General features: G+C 44.1%; 1 protein-coding gene across 1 annotated transcript; it reads right to left on the bottom strand.

Moving 5' to 3' along the window:
* Positions 1–13,946: 13,946 nt before the first annotated feature.
* Positions 13,947–15,889, bottom strand: LOC110303529 (dnaJ homolog subfamily C member 21). The gene has a single exon (XM_021174641.2). The coding sequence runs from the start codon at positions 15,847–15,849 to the stop codon at positions 14,248–14,250; it is 1,602 nt and encodes a 533-aa protein (XP_021030300.1). The 5' UTR covers positions 15,850–15,889; the 3' UTR covers positions 13,947–14,247.
* Between the last annotated feature and the right edge of the window lie 697 nt (positions 15,890–16,586).

The raw sequence follows: 16,586 nt of genomic DNA on the forward strand, positions 1-16,586 counted from the left end.
TACATGGCATCTGCTGTTGGGAAGGGGAGAGTAAAGAATACTTGTCCAGATGGCTTTCTCCTTTTAATGCATTTCAGGGTCCCAGCCCAGGGAACATGGCTGCTCACATCGTATGTAGGTCATAGGTCTTTTCACCTCAGTGAATCTCATATAGAAAGCATCTCACAGACACATCCAGAGAATTTTCTCCCAGGTGATTCCAGACCCTGTCAAGTTGACCATCAATACAAACCATTACACCAACTAACTAGCTAAAATAGGGTTCAGGAATAATTATTATACTTGTATTTTTTAAAAATATTCAGCTCTCCAACATATTTACTTTAACAGATTTTGAGAAGTAGCTTTAAATGTTCAACAATGACATAAAACCCATTGATTGGTTGGTTGGTTGGTTGGTTGGTTGGTTGTAATAAAGGTGTACTTCTTTTTTTTAGTAATTTTTAAGATTTATTAATTTTATGTATTTTAGTACACTGTAGCTGTCTTCAGATACCCCAAAAGAGGGCATCGGATCCCGTTACAGATGTTTGTGAGCCACCATGTGGTGGCTGGGAATTAAACTCAGGACCTCTGGAAGAGCAGTCAATGCTCTTAACCGCTGAGCCATCTCTCCGGCCCCAAAGGTGTACTTCAAAACTAAGAATTTCTTTATAATAACTCCTACTAGTTTTAAAGATGTCCCAGTCTGGTTGATAAACTGCTTTTGTGTAAACCAAATCTCAGTGCAGATTTTGTCACAATATGATAACTAACACCATGTATTAAGTTTCAATTATTGTGTCTCAAAGCCTAAAAACATAATTTCCTCTAATTTGTAAGTCCACCTGCCCAAGGATAGACAGCTTCTCAGAATGCTGAGGGCTGTTCTTGTGATTGCCTGTTCTTGTACCACTTGAAGAAACTCTTGTTTATGCAAGATCATGGTCACAAAGGTTTGCTTACTCGAGATAACTAAGATATCTGTTTGCTAAATAGAAAACAACCTTCTGATTGCAGAATGTGTGACTGCACATAAACAGAACACAACCTCATGGGTTTCTTGCCTTTGTAACCTCCTAGCTAATGTGCCTCAGCACCACATTTTGGGAATCCCAAGTCCCAGGCATAGCCCTGGTGCCAGAATCCAAATAAAATACTCTTCATTGTTGCGATATATTCATGGTCAGAGCGGTGAACTGCTTAGACCCCAGACCTGTAACAGCAGCCTGTGAGTGAGAAGCAGTTGTTGAAATTAGCTCTGGTTCTGCCTCCCAGCTGCCAGGAATGACTTAAACTCAAAATCTATTTACAAATGTTTTGTCCAGATAGTGAGGCTCTACTCTGATTAGATGATAACTTGAGATAACCCATTTCTCTTAACCTTCATTCTGCCACGTGTCTGGTTACCCGTGCTCAGGTGCCATGCATCCATCTGCTCACATCCATCTACTCTTATCTGAAGTTATCCCAGGGGAGTCTGGTGATACCCGGATCTCCTGGACCACAGAGCACAGGGTATGGAGAAGACCAATGGGTGGAGCTGGCAGGGCTGCCAGGTTCCAACCATTATTCCCACCCAGTTCCAGAGTGCCCATCTTATTTCTATCTTCCATACTGGATTTCCATTTAAACTGTAATGTGAAAGAAACGGTTTTATAGCTAGAAATAAGTTTGGAAATACAGCTGTGGGAAACAAACTCCTGGACCATGTGAGTTTAGAATGTGAGGACAGGATTTCTCTGCACCATGATTTAGTGTTGTGTTCTTTGATTCTAAGAAAGCCTCCCAAATCATGTTTACAAAGTCCCCTGTTCAAAGATCTTCATGTTGAATGACAAACTGATTTCTCAGGAAAAAAAAGAAGTTGTTTATTTTGATGGTCCTGTTTTGTTTCAATACAATTTTAAAAGAATTATTTAATTGTGCTATTTCATGTGTGTGTGTGTGTGTGTGTGTGTGTGTGTGTGTGTGTGTGTGTGTGTATTCAGACAGCACCAGAAGAGGGCGTCAGATCCCATTACAGATGGTTGTGAGCCACCATGTGGTTGCTGGGAATTGAACTCAGGACCTCTGGATGAGCAGCCTTAACTCTTAACTGCTAAACCATCTTTCCTTTTTTAAAATTAAAAAAAATAAAAATCTGTATGTGTGTGTGTGTGTGTGTGTTTTAATGTACACACATATATCTACAGTGTGTATGTGAAGGACAGATGTTGGATGTTCATCTTCGCTTTTCTGTGTTTGAGACAGGGTCTCTTCTTGTCCATTCTGCATATGCCTGACTAGCTGGAGAATGAAACAGGCATTCTCCTGTTTCTGCTTCCCATCTCACCTCACCGTAGGAGCACAGGAACTGCAGATGTGCACCAGTGTGTACAGCGACTGCCGATGTACACCAGTGTGTGCAGTGGCTGCAGATGTGCACCAGTGTGTGCAGCTTTACATGCATTCTAAACATCCAGACTCAAATCCTCACACTCACACCGTGAGCGCTTTACCTACAGAGCATCTGCCCAGTCCAGTATTCCCCACTGACGTGACTCCTAGATGCCTCAGAAGTAAATGTTTGACCATGGCAAGTAATTAGTTCCAGATACAGTGCAGTTTTTTTCCTTACTTTTATATCTTTGCTGTTCTCCACCTTGTTTGTTTGCTTGCTTGCTTGCTTGTCCTGGCTTCTTAAAGTTGTCCAATTTGAAAACAATATGAACTATGAACTCCAAACCCTAAGCAACAAGCATCGTGATTGTTAGTGCTATGCAGAGCTCACACATGCCAGACAACAGTCTGGACTCGTTGTGCATGTTAACTCATTTGAGTCTTGCTAAACTAAATATGGAACAATCTCTCACTTTGTGATTACTGTACTTATTTATAAAATATAGGTGACATCAGAAGACATCTGCTTCCCTTTCTCACCACTATAAGCTTAACTAACAATGTCTATGCTTAAAATTCTTCAAGCAATAAAACAGCCAAAAATAAATACCAAAAAAAAGAAAGAAAAAGAAAAAGAAAAAACTTAGCTCCCAAACACTAAAAATAAAAGCATGAAAAATTAACTCTGATTCTCCACTGTGTACTATAAAAAATTCATCTAAAAAATAATGATGCACAAGAGAGTCATACTGAAAGTTTTTGGTTAGTTGGTTGGTTGGTTAGTTGGTTGGTTGGCTGGCTGGTTAGTTGGTTGGTTGGTTGGTTGGTTGGTTGGTTGGTTGGTTGGTTGGTTTGGTTTTTCAAGACAGGGTTTCTATGAGTAGCCCTGGTTGTCCTGGAACTCACTCCATAGAGCAGGCTGGCCTTGAACTCACGGAGATCCACCCTCCTCTGCCTCCTGAATGATGGGATTAAAAGTGTTCACCACCCCCAACCCTAGCCATACTGAAAAATTTAAAGCAGTGCATAAATGTGTACAAGTGAACGAGAACAAAGGTTAACCCGAGAAAGAGTGGCTCGGGAGTTCTCTGTTGTTTTCTCGTGCTTCTGGTACAACCCACGGGCAAGCCAATCTCCACCAAAGATCTAGAAGCTGATCACTTCTCAGCACCCATATCTCAACTATTCTGGATGGGGGAAACCAGCGCCTCTCACCAGTCCCATCACCACAGGCCTTGTATCAGATACTTTTCTGTTGCTGTGATAAAATACTCTTGACAAAAAAATCAGATGACAGGGAAAGTTAGACCTACAGTTCCAGAGGGATCAGTCCATCATGGAGAAGACAGGGCAGCAGGGGTGTGGGTCCAGACCACATGCCACCTTAAGCTTCATAGTGCTCTCTTCATCTCCAAACTATACATCTTTCTCTTTCTGCCATACTTGCTCTTTTTCATTGTAAAACTAAGAGCAATCAGGAACAATTATTATGCAAACTCAATGATAGACTATCTTGAGATTTTTCTTTGCCAGAGACATTAGTTCATTAATTTTTAATTCAGCCTCATACAAATTCTCAGGACATGGGCAAAATGCAGCCAGATCTCTAGCAACCGTATCACAAAATATGCCCCCAAGGCTGGACCCTATAGAGTCCTCGCTTTCCTCTGAAACCTCATAGGTTGGGCCCCTGCTGTCCCTATTTCTCCCAACACCACTAACTTCTAAGCTTGCACAAGAATGAACCCTTAATGCCGGGCGGTGGTGGCGCACGCCTTTAATCCCAGCACTTGGGAGGCAGAGGCAGGCGGATTTCTGAGTTCTAGGCCAGCCTGGTCTACAAAGTGAGTTCCAGGACAGCCAGGGCTATACAGAGAAACCCTGTCTCGAAAAACCAAAAAAAAAAAAAAAAAAAAGAATGAACCCTTAAGCCCTGTCCAGAGCACTCGATGGCTTTTGCAGATCAACGTTTCATAAAATAGTGCAAAGGTTGAGAGTCACACACACACAGTCTATCAGGGAAACAATGATTCTCCATGCCAAGTGCCATACAAGTTACTGTTTTGTCACTGTGATAAAACACACCATCAGAAACCAAGTTCACAACATAAGGGTTTCCTTTGGCTTACAGTTCTGGAGAGAAAGAGCCTATCACGGTGGAGAAGACATTGGGACGTGAGGGAGCATGTTGTAGGAGCCAGAAGCTGGCTGATCATATTTCATCAGCACACAGGAAACAGAGAGAAGAAAGAACAGGAAGTACACCGGGTTACCAATACTCAGAGTCCACTCCAGGGACATATTTCCTCCAGCTTCACCTCCTAAAGGTTTCCTGACTATCCCAAACAGCACCACCAGCCGAGGACCAAGTGTTCAATACACAAGCCTACAGGGGGCATTTCTCATTCAAACCAACACACTCCTAGTGAATCTCCCGCTTCAAACTCTTCTTGTGTAGAGAATCCGGAAAGGAGGTCTCCCTTCACTTCCTCCATCTCCCCCCACTTCCTCCATCTTCCCCCACTTCCTCCATCTCCCCTCACTTCCTCCATCTCCCCTCACTTCCTCCATCTCCCCTCACTTCCTCCATCTCCCCTCACTTCCTCCATCTCCCCCCACTTCCTCCATCTCCCCTCACTTCCTCCATCTCCCCTCACGTCCCCCACCCCTCAGTTCCTCCATCTCCCCCCACTTCCTCCATCTCCCCCCACTTCCTCCATCTCCCCTCACTTCCTCCATCTCCCCTCACTTCCTCCATCTCCCCTCACTTCCTCCATCTCCCCCCATTTCCTCCATCTCTCCTCACTGCCTCCATCTCCCCTCATTTCCTCCATCTCCCCTCACTTCCTCCATCTCCCCTCACGTCCCCCACCCCTCAATTCCTCCATCTCCCCCCACTTCCTCCATTTCCCCCTCACTTTCTCCATTTCCCCTCACTTCCTCCATCTCTCCTCACTTCCCTCACCCCTCAATTCCTCCATCTCCCCCCACTTCCTCCATTTCCCCCTCACTTTCTCCATTTCCCCTCACTTCCCCCATCTTCCCTCACTTCCTCCATCTTCCCCCATTTCCTCCATCTCCCCCCACTTTCTCCATCTCCCCTTACTTCTTCCATTTCCCCTACTTCTTCCTTCTCCCATCACTTTCTCCATCTCCCCCCAACACACACACACACACACACACACACACACACACACACACACACACACGCACACACTCCCTCCATCTTCTCCTTTGGCTTCCCTGCTGCTCTGAGCATGCTTGCTTGTTGTCACACCAGAGCCTTTGCTCTTGCTATTTCTCCATCCTCTGATTCAAATTCTCTTCATCTTCTTTGACTTTTTGTCACCTTATCACGCAGGACATTGTTCTTTTAAGGAGCACTGTAGAGTCTCAACAGTGGTTTTCACCCTGTGGGGTGTGATCCTTTGGGGTCAAACAACCACTTCACAGGGGTCACATATTAGATATCCTGCATAAGAGATATTTACATATAATTTATAACAGTGACAAAATTATGGTTATGAAGTAACAATAAAATGATTTTATGGTTGGGGGTTCACCACAACATGAGAAATCATATTAAAGGTTGCAGCATTAGAAAGGCATTAGAAAGGCTGAGAAACACTGCTTTGGGAAGATAGCACCAAGCCTAAGTATTTCCCTCAAAAACCTGAGGACCCATGTTGGGATTCTTTTTTTTTTTTTTTTTTTTTTTTTTTTTTTTTTTTGCTTTTCGAGACAGGGTTTCTCTGTGTAGCCCTGGCTGTCCTGGAGCTCACTTTGTAGACCAGGCTGGCCTCGAACTCAGAAATCCGCCTGCCTCTGCCTCCCGAGTGCTGGGATTAAAGGCGTGCGCCACCACGCCCGGCCCATGTTGGGATTCTTAACACGCATGCAAAAATCTGCACAGAAAGGCAGGCAGGGGTGGCACTTGGGCGGCAGAGGCAGGCAGATCTCTGTAAGTGTGAGGCCAGACTGGTCTATGGAGTGAGTTACAGGACAGCCAGAGCTGTTATACACAGAAACAAATGCTGTCTCAAAACAAACAAACAAACAAACAAAACACCTGGGCACAGGGACTCTATGACTCCACCCCCGCTGTGGGGAGGTAGGAAGGAGTGGATATTCAGAGCTCATTGCCAGCCAGTCTAGCCAAATTGAGAAGCTCTAGGTCCAGTAGGAGACCCCCTTCCAATCGAAACTGGAGAGTGGGGAAATCCCACCCAGTGTCAATCTCTGGCCTCCAAACACTTCTGTGTACCCACACATGTATGGCGGCGGCTATACAAGTGCTACTTCCTAGGCATACACGAAACAAAGAGTGAAACAGCATCTGCTTCTTTCTCCCTGCTTTAGTTTTCTAAGAACGCATTTCCAACAATGTTAAGTGTTAAGTGATCATCGCTCCCTTCCCCAGATGAGAATATAAATTCCTCATGTAAATGCTGTTTGTTGTTAAGTTGGGTCCTGTGTCCCCATTCTGTAAAAGTGCCAGGCACAGAGGAAGGACACGAGGCATTTGGTGAACTGAACACATTATTTTAAATTGTTCATAATATCTCTATCTTTTTCAGTTTAATTATTTTCAGTATCTCTGTCCTTGCGCAAAGAAACTCTGAAACCATTACTCTCTGCTCTCATAAATTTGAGAAACCCACCCACATGAACCCCCATCAAAACAAGTTGGAAGGAGAGAAACTCCCCAGGGAGGTAGTGGTAGAAAGATTTTTCCCTTACAACTTCAAAACCTTTCCAAAAGGGGTCAAAAACTCAGGCAGCGCCAGTTCAGAGTCTCCCAACCAGAGAATGTCATGACAGCTCTGAACTCATAATTAATCTCACAAGGCCAGCAGGGTAATTAGTCCTAGGCCTGCAACCAGCTATTAACGTATTTTAATTCACTCTCATTCAGAAGTAATGAAACGAAATGGGTTTTGACTGTTTCTAAGGAATTCAAAATTAACCAGTTTTCAACAGGCTTCTTCAGTGTCTCCAACATCACTAACAGATGTGACTGAGGAATCTTCCCACAACAGAACTGAGGGGCAGAGAGAGATGGGCTCGGGGGTACAGCCAGGAAGAACGAGCCTTCTCAGTACCAGGCACTCTTGGGAGCATTGGCCCACTCCAATTTTGAAATCTGACTACGTTGTATGACTGAAGATCAAGGAGGCTGTGGAGTTCAGGGTTTGGTTTTGTTCTAACCATGAGATCATTGTCCTGTGCACATGGAAGGAAACAGGCCAACAGGGTAGTGGTGGAGGGAGAAGTTAGAAACTCTTGGGTTAGGGAGGAAAGAGGAAAAAAACAAAACAAAACAAAACAAAACAAAACAAAACAAAACAGGAAGCAAGACACAGACACAAGTAGTCTCAGAACAAAAGAAACTAGAAGTGATTCCAACAACTGGGTCATTTTGATAAATCTGAATCAATGTGGCCATATAGAGTTGTGGAAATATATTTAGAGTTTTTGTTTGTTTGTTTTTGTTTTGTTTTACTACCAAATAACATTCGAAAGAAAGAAAGAAAGAAAGAAAGAAAGAAAGAAAGAAAGAAAGAAAGAAAGAAAGAAAGAAAGAAAGAAAGAAAGGGGAGGAGAGGAGAGGAGAGGAGAGGAGGGGAGGGGAGGGGAGGGGAGGGGAGGGGAGGGGAGGGGAGGGGAGGGGAGGGGAGGGGAGGGGAGGGGAGGGGAGGGGAGGGGAGGGGAGGGGAGGGGAGGGGAGAAGAGGAGGAGAGGAGAGGAGAGAGAGGAGGGGAGGGGAGGGGAGGGGAGAGGAGAGGAGAGGAGAGGAGAGGAGGGGAGGGGAGGGGAGGGGAGGGGAGGGGAGGGGAGGGGAGGGGAGGGGAGGGGAGGGGAGGGGAGGGGAGGGGAGAGGAGGGGAGAGGAGAGGAGAGGAGAGGAGAGGAGAGGAGAGGAGAGGAGAGGAGAGGAGAGGAGAGGAGAGGAGAGGAGAGCGCTATGTATCCTTTGAGATGTCTTGTTTCACCTTTCTTGTAGTGCATACTACTAGCATTAATACATGTGTTAGTCTGTTATAACTCTGTAAGCTTTATAAAGACACCCCAATTCTGTCTCTCCAAACATTTTAAGGGAGTTTGGAAATGTTTCTAGAATGTGTTTAGAACCTTGAGTAATGAAGCATCTATCCAAATGTGAACCGGTGATGACCTGTGCCACTCAGGCAGGGTGAGAATTGGAGACCATCGTGTAACACAGGTACCCTCTACTAATGATGCTCCTTCCGGTAGTCCTTGACTATATCTCTTGGGTAGAGCGCTCTCATCTGCAGGGTAGAGGAATGTTCACAACAGCATAGCTTTGATTTAGAGATCTTCAGTCCATTCTCGTGGTTGTCACGCTGACAACAGAATATTTCACTATTAAAGAGCATTTACTGACAAAAATTACAGTATCCCTGTAACCACAAAGGCAAAAAATAAAAAAAAGAAAAAGAAAATTAGAATGATAGAAATGTATCCCCAGCTGAGCAGTGGTGGCGCACACCTTTGATCCCAGCATTCGGGAGGCAGAGGCAGGAGGATTTCTGAGTTCGAGGCCAGCCTGGTCTACAGGGTGAGTTCCAGGACAGCCAGGGCTACACAGAGAAACCCTGTCTCGAAAAACAACAACAACAACAAAAAAAAAAAAAAAAGAAAAGAAATGTATCCCTAGTCTGCCAATCATGAGGAAATATACACATTACTGAGAGCAATGCAGACCAGAGCACAAACTACAAAAGATGTGACTTGCCCACGGGGTGGCTCTTTCCTTCCTCTCTCCTCCAACATGGACAAACCTCCCCAGCAAGGCCACACCAACCTCCATAGAAAGAAGCTCACCAAGCATGGACCAAGCATACACATACATGAACCAACAGGGGCCATTCTCCTTCAAAACACACAAAAGGGGAGGCACGGTAACCATAGTGACAAGAAGTGACACCCCAGGGATAGTAGTGGGGCAGAAGCTCCATAGTTGATACTTCCAGCGAGAATGTTTCTACATGGCCAGAGCTCCAACAAAGATAGAAAAGAGCATATGATTCACGAATCACTTACTAAAACAAACTCTTTTAAACTTCAAAGCTACATGTTTTCTTTGGGGGTGGGGGTGTTTTGTCTGCATCAAGATGCCTTCCTATCCGTTAGGATAAGAATATCCGTTGCAATGTTTCTTGAAATAATATGTCGGATCCAAGTTTGTGTCGACTAACACATCAAAGACAACTTCAGATGCATCGAAACACAGACTTCTTTCATGAATTTGATCAAGACAGAGCTCAAATTTGAACCTTCACCTCTCTCCCTGTACCTTCCTTCTGTCTATTGTGACTGTTGGCTTATCTTTGGTTGGTCTGTTATGTCTGCCTCCTGAATGTTGTCTGATGCCTCACTGTCCCCGTGTCTGCCTGCCTCTATCAGAGGACTTTGCTCTGTATTTATTGAGCAGCATAGAAAACATGACATGGGAATGGAATGAGGGATACTTTACAGAAATCTTTAACAGAGCCTTACCGGGCAAGAAGTCATTTTGATGACCCTAAGTGACCCCAAAACACTCATAAAAGCAAACAGTCTTGCAAACAGAAACTATCAAGCTATATCCTCAAGTTATTGCCAACATTTATGGCAGATATTTATTGTATCAGGCTGTTTTCTAACCCATTGACTGCTTTTAGCGAGTGGTTGCCACCATGTAAGTGCTGGGTAGTTTTATGACACAAGCTAGAGATATCTGAAAGGAGGGAGCCTTTGAGAAAGTGCCTGCATAAGATCCAGATGCAGGACATTTTTTAAATTAGTGATTGATAGGGGAAGGCCCAGCCTATTGGGCTACCTACCCCTAAGCTGGTGGTTTTGGGTTCTCTAAGAAAGCAGGCCGAGCAAGCCACGATGAGCAAGCCAGTAAGCAGCACCCCCTCCATGGCCTCTTCAGTGGCTTCTGCCTTCGGGATTCTGGACTGTCTGAGTTCCTGTCCTGACTTCCTCCAGTGTTGGACTGGAATCTGGAAGTATAAGCTGAGTCTAAGACGAGTAAACCCTTTCTTCCCCAACTTGCTTTTGGTCTTGGTGTTTTCATCACAGCAACAGAAATCTTATCTAACACACACTCACACATGTGCTCGCACATCCTTTTGAGCCAAGGACATGGAAGAGTAAAGCTTTTGCGGTGGCTTAGGTTTTAAAGGCTGATGGCATGGGAAATTCAAAGCACAGTAAGGCTGGTTCTTACAGTGTTTTCCTAAAGGCTACTTAAACTTAGGCTGCATACACGGGAAGATAGCAAGCTCCCTCTTGGTGATCTCACAATGCATTGCTATCTTGACTGTGAGTTCTAACAATGGTTCACTCTTTGGGGGGCGGTCAGGAGATATTTTCATAAAGTCGTATAGCCACCCAAATCTGCATCATGGTCATCTACTGTGTATTATACTAGAGTACTTTTGGAGAACGAAGCACACATCTTACTACTAGCGTGAGGTTCTTTAAACTACATTGATACATTTTAAGCAAGAGGACTCACATGACCAAGCCAGTAAGAAAAGGAATCTGCAGGCCAATTATAGAACAAACCTCCAAGTTATATGTTTAAATTATTCTTGGTATGCTACAATAGAGAGTCAGGAGCGATGTCCCGAGAACCAGAGGGAACACTGGAGTCACGCACAAAACAGAGACTTGCTTTTTCTAAGATATATCCTTTCTAAAAGTTCACTCTTTGAACTTTCTGCTATGAAGCGATCACCGATCCAAAAGAACAGTGAGTTTTCAAATAAAAAGCTTCCCACATACAAGCAATAGCCTCAAATGGAGCTACCACAATGAACATGTCTATATCTAAGAAGCACACACACGACACCGCGATCTGTAATTATCTAGAGATATGGAAGTTATTTGTTCATTTTCTCACCCATTCGCTCTACTCACCACTTATGGAATATATTATTATGTATGTCCTATACATTAATAATACAACAAAGTCAGCACATTTAAACCTACTTGGAGGTCTGTTCTATAATTGGCCTGAAAATCTTTCAAGGAGGAACCTAAATTCAAGGTCAACCTGCGACTCGGTTAATCCTCCCCTGGGAGGTCAGACATCTTTTTAGGAAACTGGCCAGGCAGTCTGAAAGCCTGAGGGAAAGTGCCTGTCTGTGCTATTTTGAGGGAAGTGTGTTTACAAGGAAGCTCTGAGCCCTTATCACCTCCAAAGCTCTAGATAAGACTGCACTCGCCAAGTAACTTCCCTCCCCACCTGCTCTGCCCTGGAAGCTCCTGTAAAGCTAAATTGATCTTCTCTCTCAGATAAAGGAACCTGGAGAGTCTGTGTGTCTCTCCAGTGATTCTTCTTCTCTTCCTTTTGCTTTACTGTACACGGCTTTTTAGTTCTGTAGGAAAGGCACAGATAAGGAACTTACAATCATAGCTAATAATTGTGCGTTCTAAGGTGGTGAGGATTGGTATGTAATAAGTAGGGCAGTTATAAGAGCCAAAAATGAAAGGATCACTTTAAGGAAAGACATCTAAGATAAAAGGGATGATCAAGGTGGCTGTCTGGCTGAGACCGAGCTCTTACGGAGGACAATGTTCCAAGAGCCAGGGCAGATGTCTTGAGGTGGGAGTGTACCTGGAACCACTGAGTAAAAGCCAGAAAGCTAGGAGAGATGCAGCCAAGTGAATAGTGACTAGCGGTAGCTTAAGTCAGAAAAGTAATGGACAGCTAGATCCTGGAGGGACTTGTAAGCTCTAGGAAAGGGTCTGCTTTTCTGAGTAAAATTGAGGACTCTAAGTTGTAGAGTGGTATAACTAGATTCACATGTTAAAAGTCCACCACTCCAATTCCTCTGCTGAGACTGGATGTGAGAGCTAAAGTTATGTTTTAAGATTAAATTGCTCCCGGGCAGTGGTGGTGCATGCCTTTAATCCCAGCACTTGGAGGCAGAGGCGGGCAGATTTCTGAGTTCGAGGCCAGCCTGGTCTACAGGGTGAGTTCCAGGACAGCCAGGGCTACACAGAGAAACCCTGTCTTGAAAAATCAACGCCCCCCCCCAAATTAAATTGCTATGGGCTGGAGAAGTGGCTCAGTGGTTAAGAGCACTGACTGCTCTTCCAAAGGTCCTGCGTTCAATTCTCGGCAACCACTTGGTTGCTCAAAAACATCTATAATAGAACCCAATGCCGCCTTCTGGTGTGTTTGAAGACAGCTACAATATACTCATATAAATAAAATAAATAAATCTTTTTTTAAAAGATTAAATTACTATGCTTAAGAAATCTGTCAAACAAAAAATGTCTCTAACTCATATGCCCCACTTGATCAAAGACAGATAAGCCTGTAAGTCCCACTTGCCCAAGGACAGGTAACTTCCTGGAATGCTGGGGGTTATTGTTCATGTAAGATAAAAAGCCACGTGTTTTTGCTTCTGTAAACAAGGTTGGTTGCCCCAACGGCACAGGATGTGTTTGGTCACACATGGGTAGCAGGGACACAGGCAGGAAGCATACATGCTTGCCCTTGATTGGACAAAGATGGGAAGTATGTAGCCTTGTGGGTTTTGCCTTTGTAAGCACCAGACTAACATAAATCACACCCATTCTCTGGAAATCCTGCATAAAGACCTGGCCCGTGTCCATTGTCCTGGCCAGCATTTAATAAAGCTTGTTTCAAATGTGACTTAAAAAAAATATAGTAGTGGTCTTATTCTTGGCCAGTGGGATTAACACAGCCTGTAGGAGAGAAAGGGAGTTGGGAAATAGTTACTAAAACCCAGGCAGACCATCGGTGGTCATAAAACTAACTGGGCGGGTGTCAATAGAGATACTGAGAAGTGATCAGAACAATGGATGATTCGTAGAAAGCAAAGAGTGCTTCATAGGTTGCATATGTTATGTGAGAGGACAAGAATAATTCAGGATGACATGGAGCCTCTGGACTTGTAATTAGAAGGATGATTTTTATCACACATTGTAAAGGGAAAGTCAGGAATTCAGTTCTGTGTCATCAGGCTGGAGATGCTTGTAAGACATCAAAATGATGGATGGTGCTAACTAGGCAGTTGGTTCTACATGGCTCAGATTCAGGGGAAACGAAACAAATGGAGAAATTAGTAGTGAAGACATTAATTTCAGAGTTATAGGTATACAGGCAATATGTAAATTATTAGGAGTTGACTGGCCCACAAAGGGAGTATGAGCCCCAAAGTCTTAGTCCTGGTATGTACTCACCACCGAGACAAAGCGGTGAGCAACAAGGACCAAGCAGAGAGCTGATTACTGATCTTTTCTGACCTGAATGATGGTCCCATGAATGTATTCTCTTTTTGATAAGTCATTGAGCCATAACTCATACTTTGCCCTATGTATGTTATTCTCAAAGTTTTAGCCCTCCTTTCTATTCCTTTGCTTTTTCTGCTCCCCACTACTCGCTCTGGAATCACAGAGAAATTAACCACCTCAAAAAAATTTTGATATCTCTACAGTTTCATTCTTCTTCAAGTCTGATTGACTCTTCTTCCAAAACTGTGGCTTCAGAACTAAGGCACCATGATTTTTCCTTTTTCTTTTTTTTTTTTTTTATGTGTCAAAATAATTTAATTTTCCCTGTACATTTCTGTTCACATGAGAAATCCAGATACACATTTATAATATTTACCTGTCATGAAACATTCAAGTGAATTCAGATGGCAAAGTAGAATTCAATCACTAGTGAAATGTTTAAAAATATATATTAAACAAAAATGTCTTTATAAGATAAAAATAATCTTCCACAATGCAATGAATTGCAGATCACTGAAATTTTAACTCTAGATTATGTCAGTTCAGTTTTTGGTTCCAGATCTAGAGACAGTTAAAAAAAAAAAAAAAAGAGTTAACAGAATTCCTATCTATTTCTACGCTTCTCTTTCTTGTTTCTACTACTAGTTACACTGTTTAAAGATGCTGTTGCTGAAGGTGCTCTTGCATGACCAGTAGCCTTTAGATGATCAAACAGTTTATTCCGGGATGGAAATTCACTGTGGCAAGTTGCACAGCTGATGAGGACGACACTCACTGGTTGTGGTTCAGCAGGTACTTTGACAGATTTTTTCACATCTTTGGTTTTCTTTCCTTTGGATTTAGGAACACTTTTAGCTTCACTTTTTGGATCCTCACAGGGTTCTGTGGTCTCTGTAATACAGGTATTTTCTTGGGGCCTATTTTCTAACTCTTTGGCATTGTCTTCATTTGACTTAGTCTTTTCTGGAGCAATCTTTTCTCCTTCTTCAGTTCCATTTTCATTGAAATTGTCATCAAAATTCTGTGCTGATTTCTGTTTCTTTTTCTTCTGTTTTTTAGAAAGCTTCTGCTTCGGTGTATCTTCCATTTCTTCCTCAGAATTGGCATTCAATACATTTTCATCCATCTGAACTCCTGAGAACTGTTCTTCCTCCTCCTCCAACTGCTGTTTTAGCAAGGCAACCATTTCCTGATGTTTCTTGGACTTCTCGTGATTCTTCATGGCCTTTTCTGTCTTGAAGGATTTGTCACAAGCTGGGCAGTAAAGGTCCTGGTAAAGCTCAGCCTCCTCAGCCTCCTCGCTGTCCTTACCATCCAATCCGTTTCTGGGCTCCTGATCCTCCACTTCGTTTTCATCTGATCCATCTCCAAACTCCTTTTCGTACCTTGCTTCCATCTCCTGGAGCTCCTTCTCCAAATTGGCCATGGTCATCCAGCTCTGCTCTCTGTACTGCTCTGCCAGCTTGGCTTGCTTCAGCTTCTGTTGCCTCCTCATCTCCTCTGCCTTCCTCGCCTTCTCTGCGTTCTGCTCCTCCACAAGCTTCCGATGGGCCTGCACTCTCTTATCTCGTTTACGAATGAAGGCTACCAGCTGGCGCACCAGTTCATTTTTCTCTTTCCTTGCTCTGTCTCGAATTTTTTTGTTTTCTTTTTCCATGGCTCGTTTTTCCCAGTGGTTCGAGGCTTGCCGGGTATCATACTCTTCCTTCCAGGAAAAATTCTTTTGTGTGTAGAAACTCTGCCAGTGAGCGTAGAAAGGGTGTACCACCGTGTCATAGTCGCTCTGGGAGTCGCCGAAGGTTGGGAAATCCTCAACGTCTCCCTCTGACATACACTCCAGTTCTTCTTTTGCAATCAGCTCAAAGACAACACGATACACTGCATAGAACCCCTTTTCATCGTCCCCATAACCAGAATAACAGGTAACCGTGAAATAATGAAGCAGATCTAAGCTGTCATCTTGATATTCCCCATCGAGCCCTCCTTTAAGTAAGGCCTCTCGGTGGTTATCGTACCACGCTCTTTCCTGAGGGTCACTTAAGACGTCATATGCAGCTTGGATTAATTTAAACTGCTCAGCTGCTTCTGCGGCATTGTCCAGATTTTTATCCGGGTGCCACCTCAGGGCCAGCTTCCGATAGGCCTTCTTGAGCTCCTCCTCGCTGGCGTCGCGCCGCACCCCCAGCGCCTCGTAGTGACACTTCATGGCGGGGCTGGACACCGGGCCGGGGCCCGGGGCGGGGCCGACGCCCGGGCCCGGGCAGAGGATTTTTCCTTTTTCAATTTAAACTTAAAAATTTTTTCTATCTGTGGTGTTTTGTTTGCATGTATTTGTATCCAGCACGTGTGCCTCATGCCCAGAGAAGCCAGAAGAGGAGGGCATCAGCTATGCTAGGACTAGAGTTATAAATGGTTGGGAGCCACCATGTGGGTGCTGGGGATTGAACCCAGGTCCTCTGGAAGAAAAGCAATGACTCTCACCCATTGGGCCTCCTCTCTAGGTATAAATACTGAATACTAAAAGCAGCTCATCTGAGACCCCACTCTTTAAGCTGGCATGGAATTCAGTCTCATTGTTATTAATGGTGGTGGACAAGGAGTGCTGCTTCTCTCTCTCTCCAGGCTCATTATTTTCAGTCTTCTGAGGAGCTAAGGGCCCTTTCCTCAAAGTTTGGAAGCCATAGGACTCACAAAGACTAGCCAGAAATCCCATTCAGAGGCTTAGCCATTGGGTAGAAGCAATGAGTTACCTATCAGCTGTGGGCAACTACCTGTGACGGTTAGATGTGGTTGCCAACTGATTGGATCTGGAGTCAACTAAGAGGCAAGCATCTTGGCACACCTGTGAGGGATTTCCCATAGTTCTGATGTAACTCGGTGGGGAGTGGGGGTTGTCTTTGTGTCATTAATACACACTCATTCAGGACATTCCACTGGCCCAGT

The sequence above is a fragment of the Mus caroli genome, unplaced genomic scaffold, assembly GCF_978045245.1.
Source record: "Mus caroli unplaced genomic scaffold, Mus_caroli_1 scaffold_9, whole genome shotgun sequence".
Taxonomy (NCBI): Eukaryota; Metazoa; Chordata; class Mammalia; order Rodentia; family Muridae; genus Mus; species Mus caroli.

What these genes read in the sequence shown, in the direction of transcription:
- LOC110303529 (XM_021174641.2), bottom strand. Translation starts at nt 15,849, where the DNA reads ATGAAGTGTCACTACGAGGCGCTGGGGGTGCGGCGCGACGCCAGCGAG.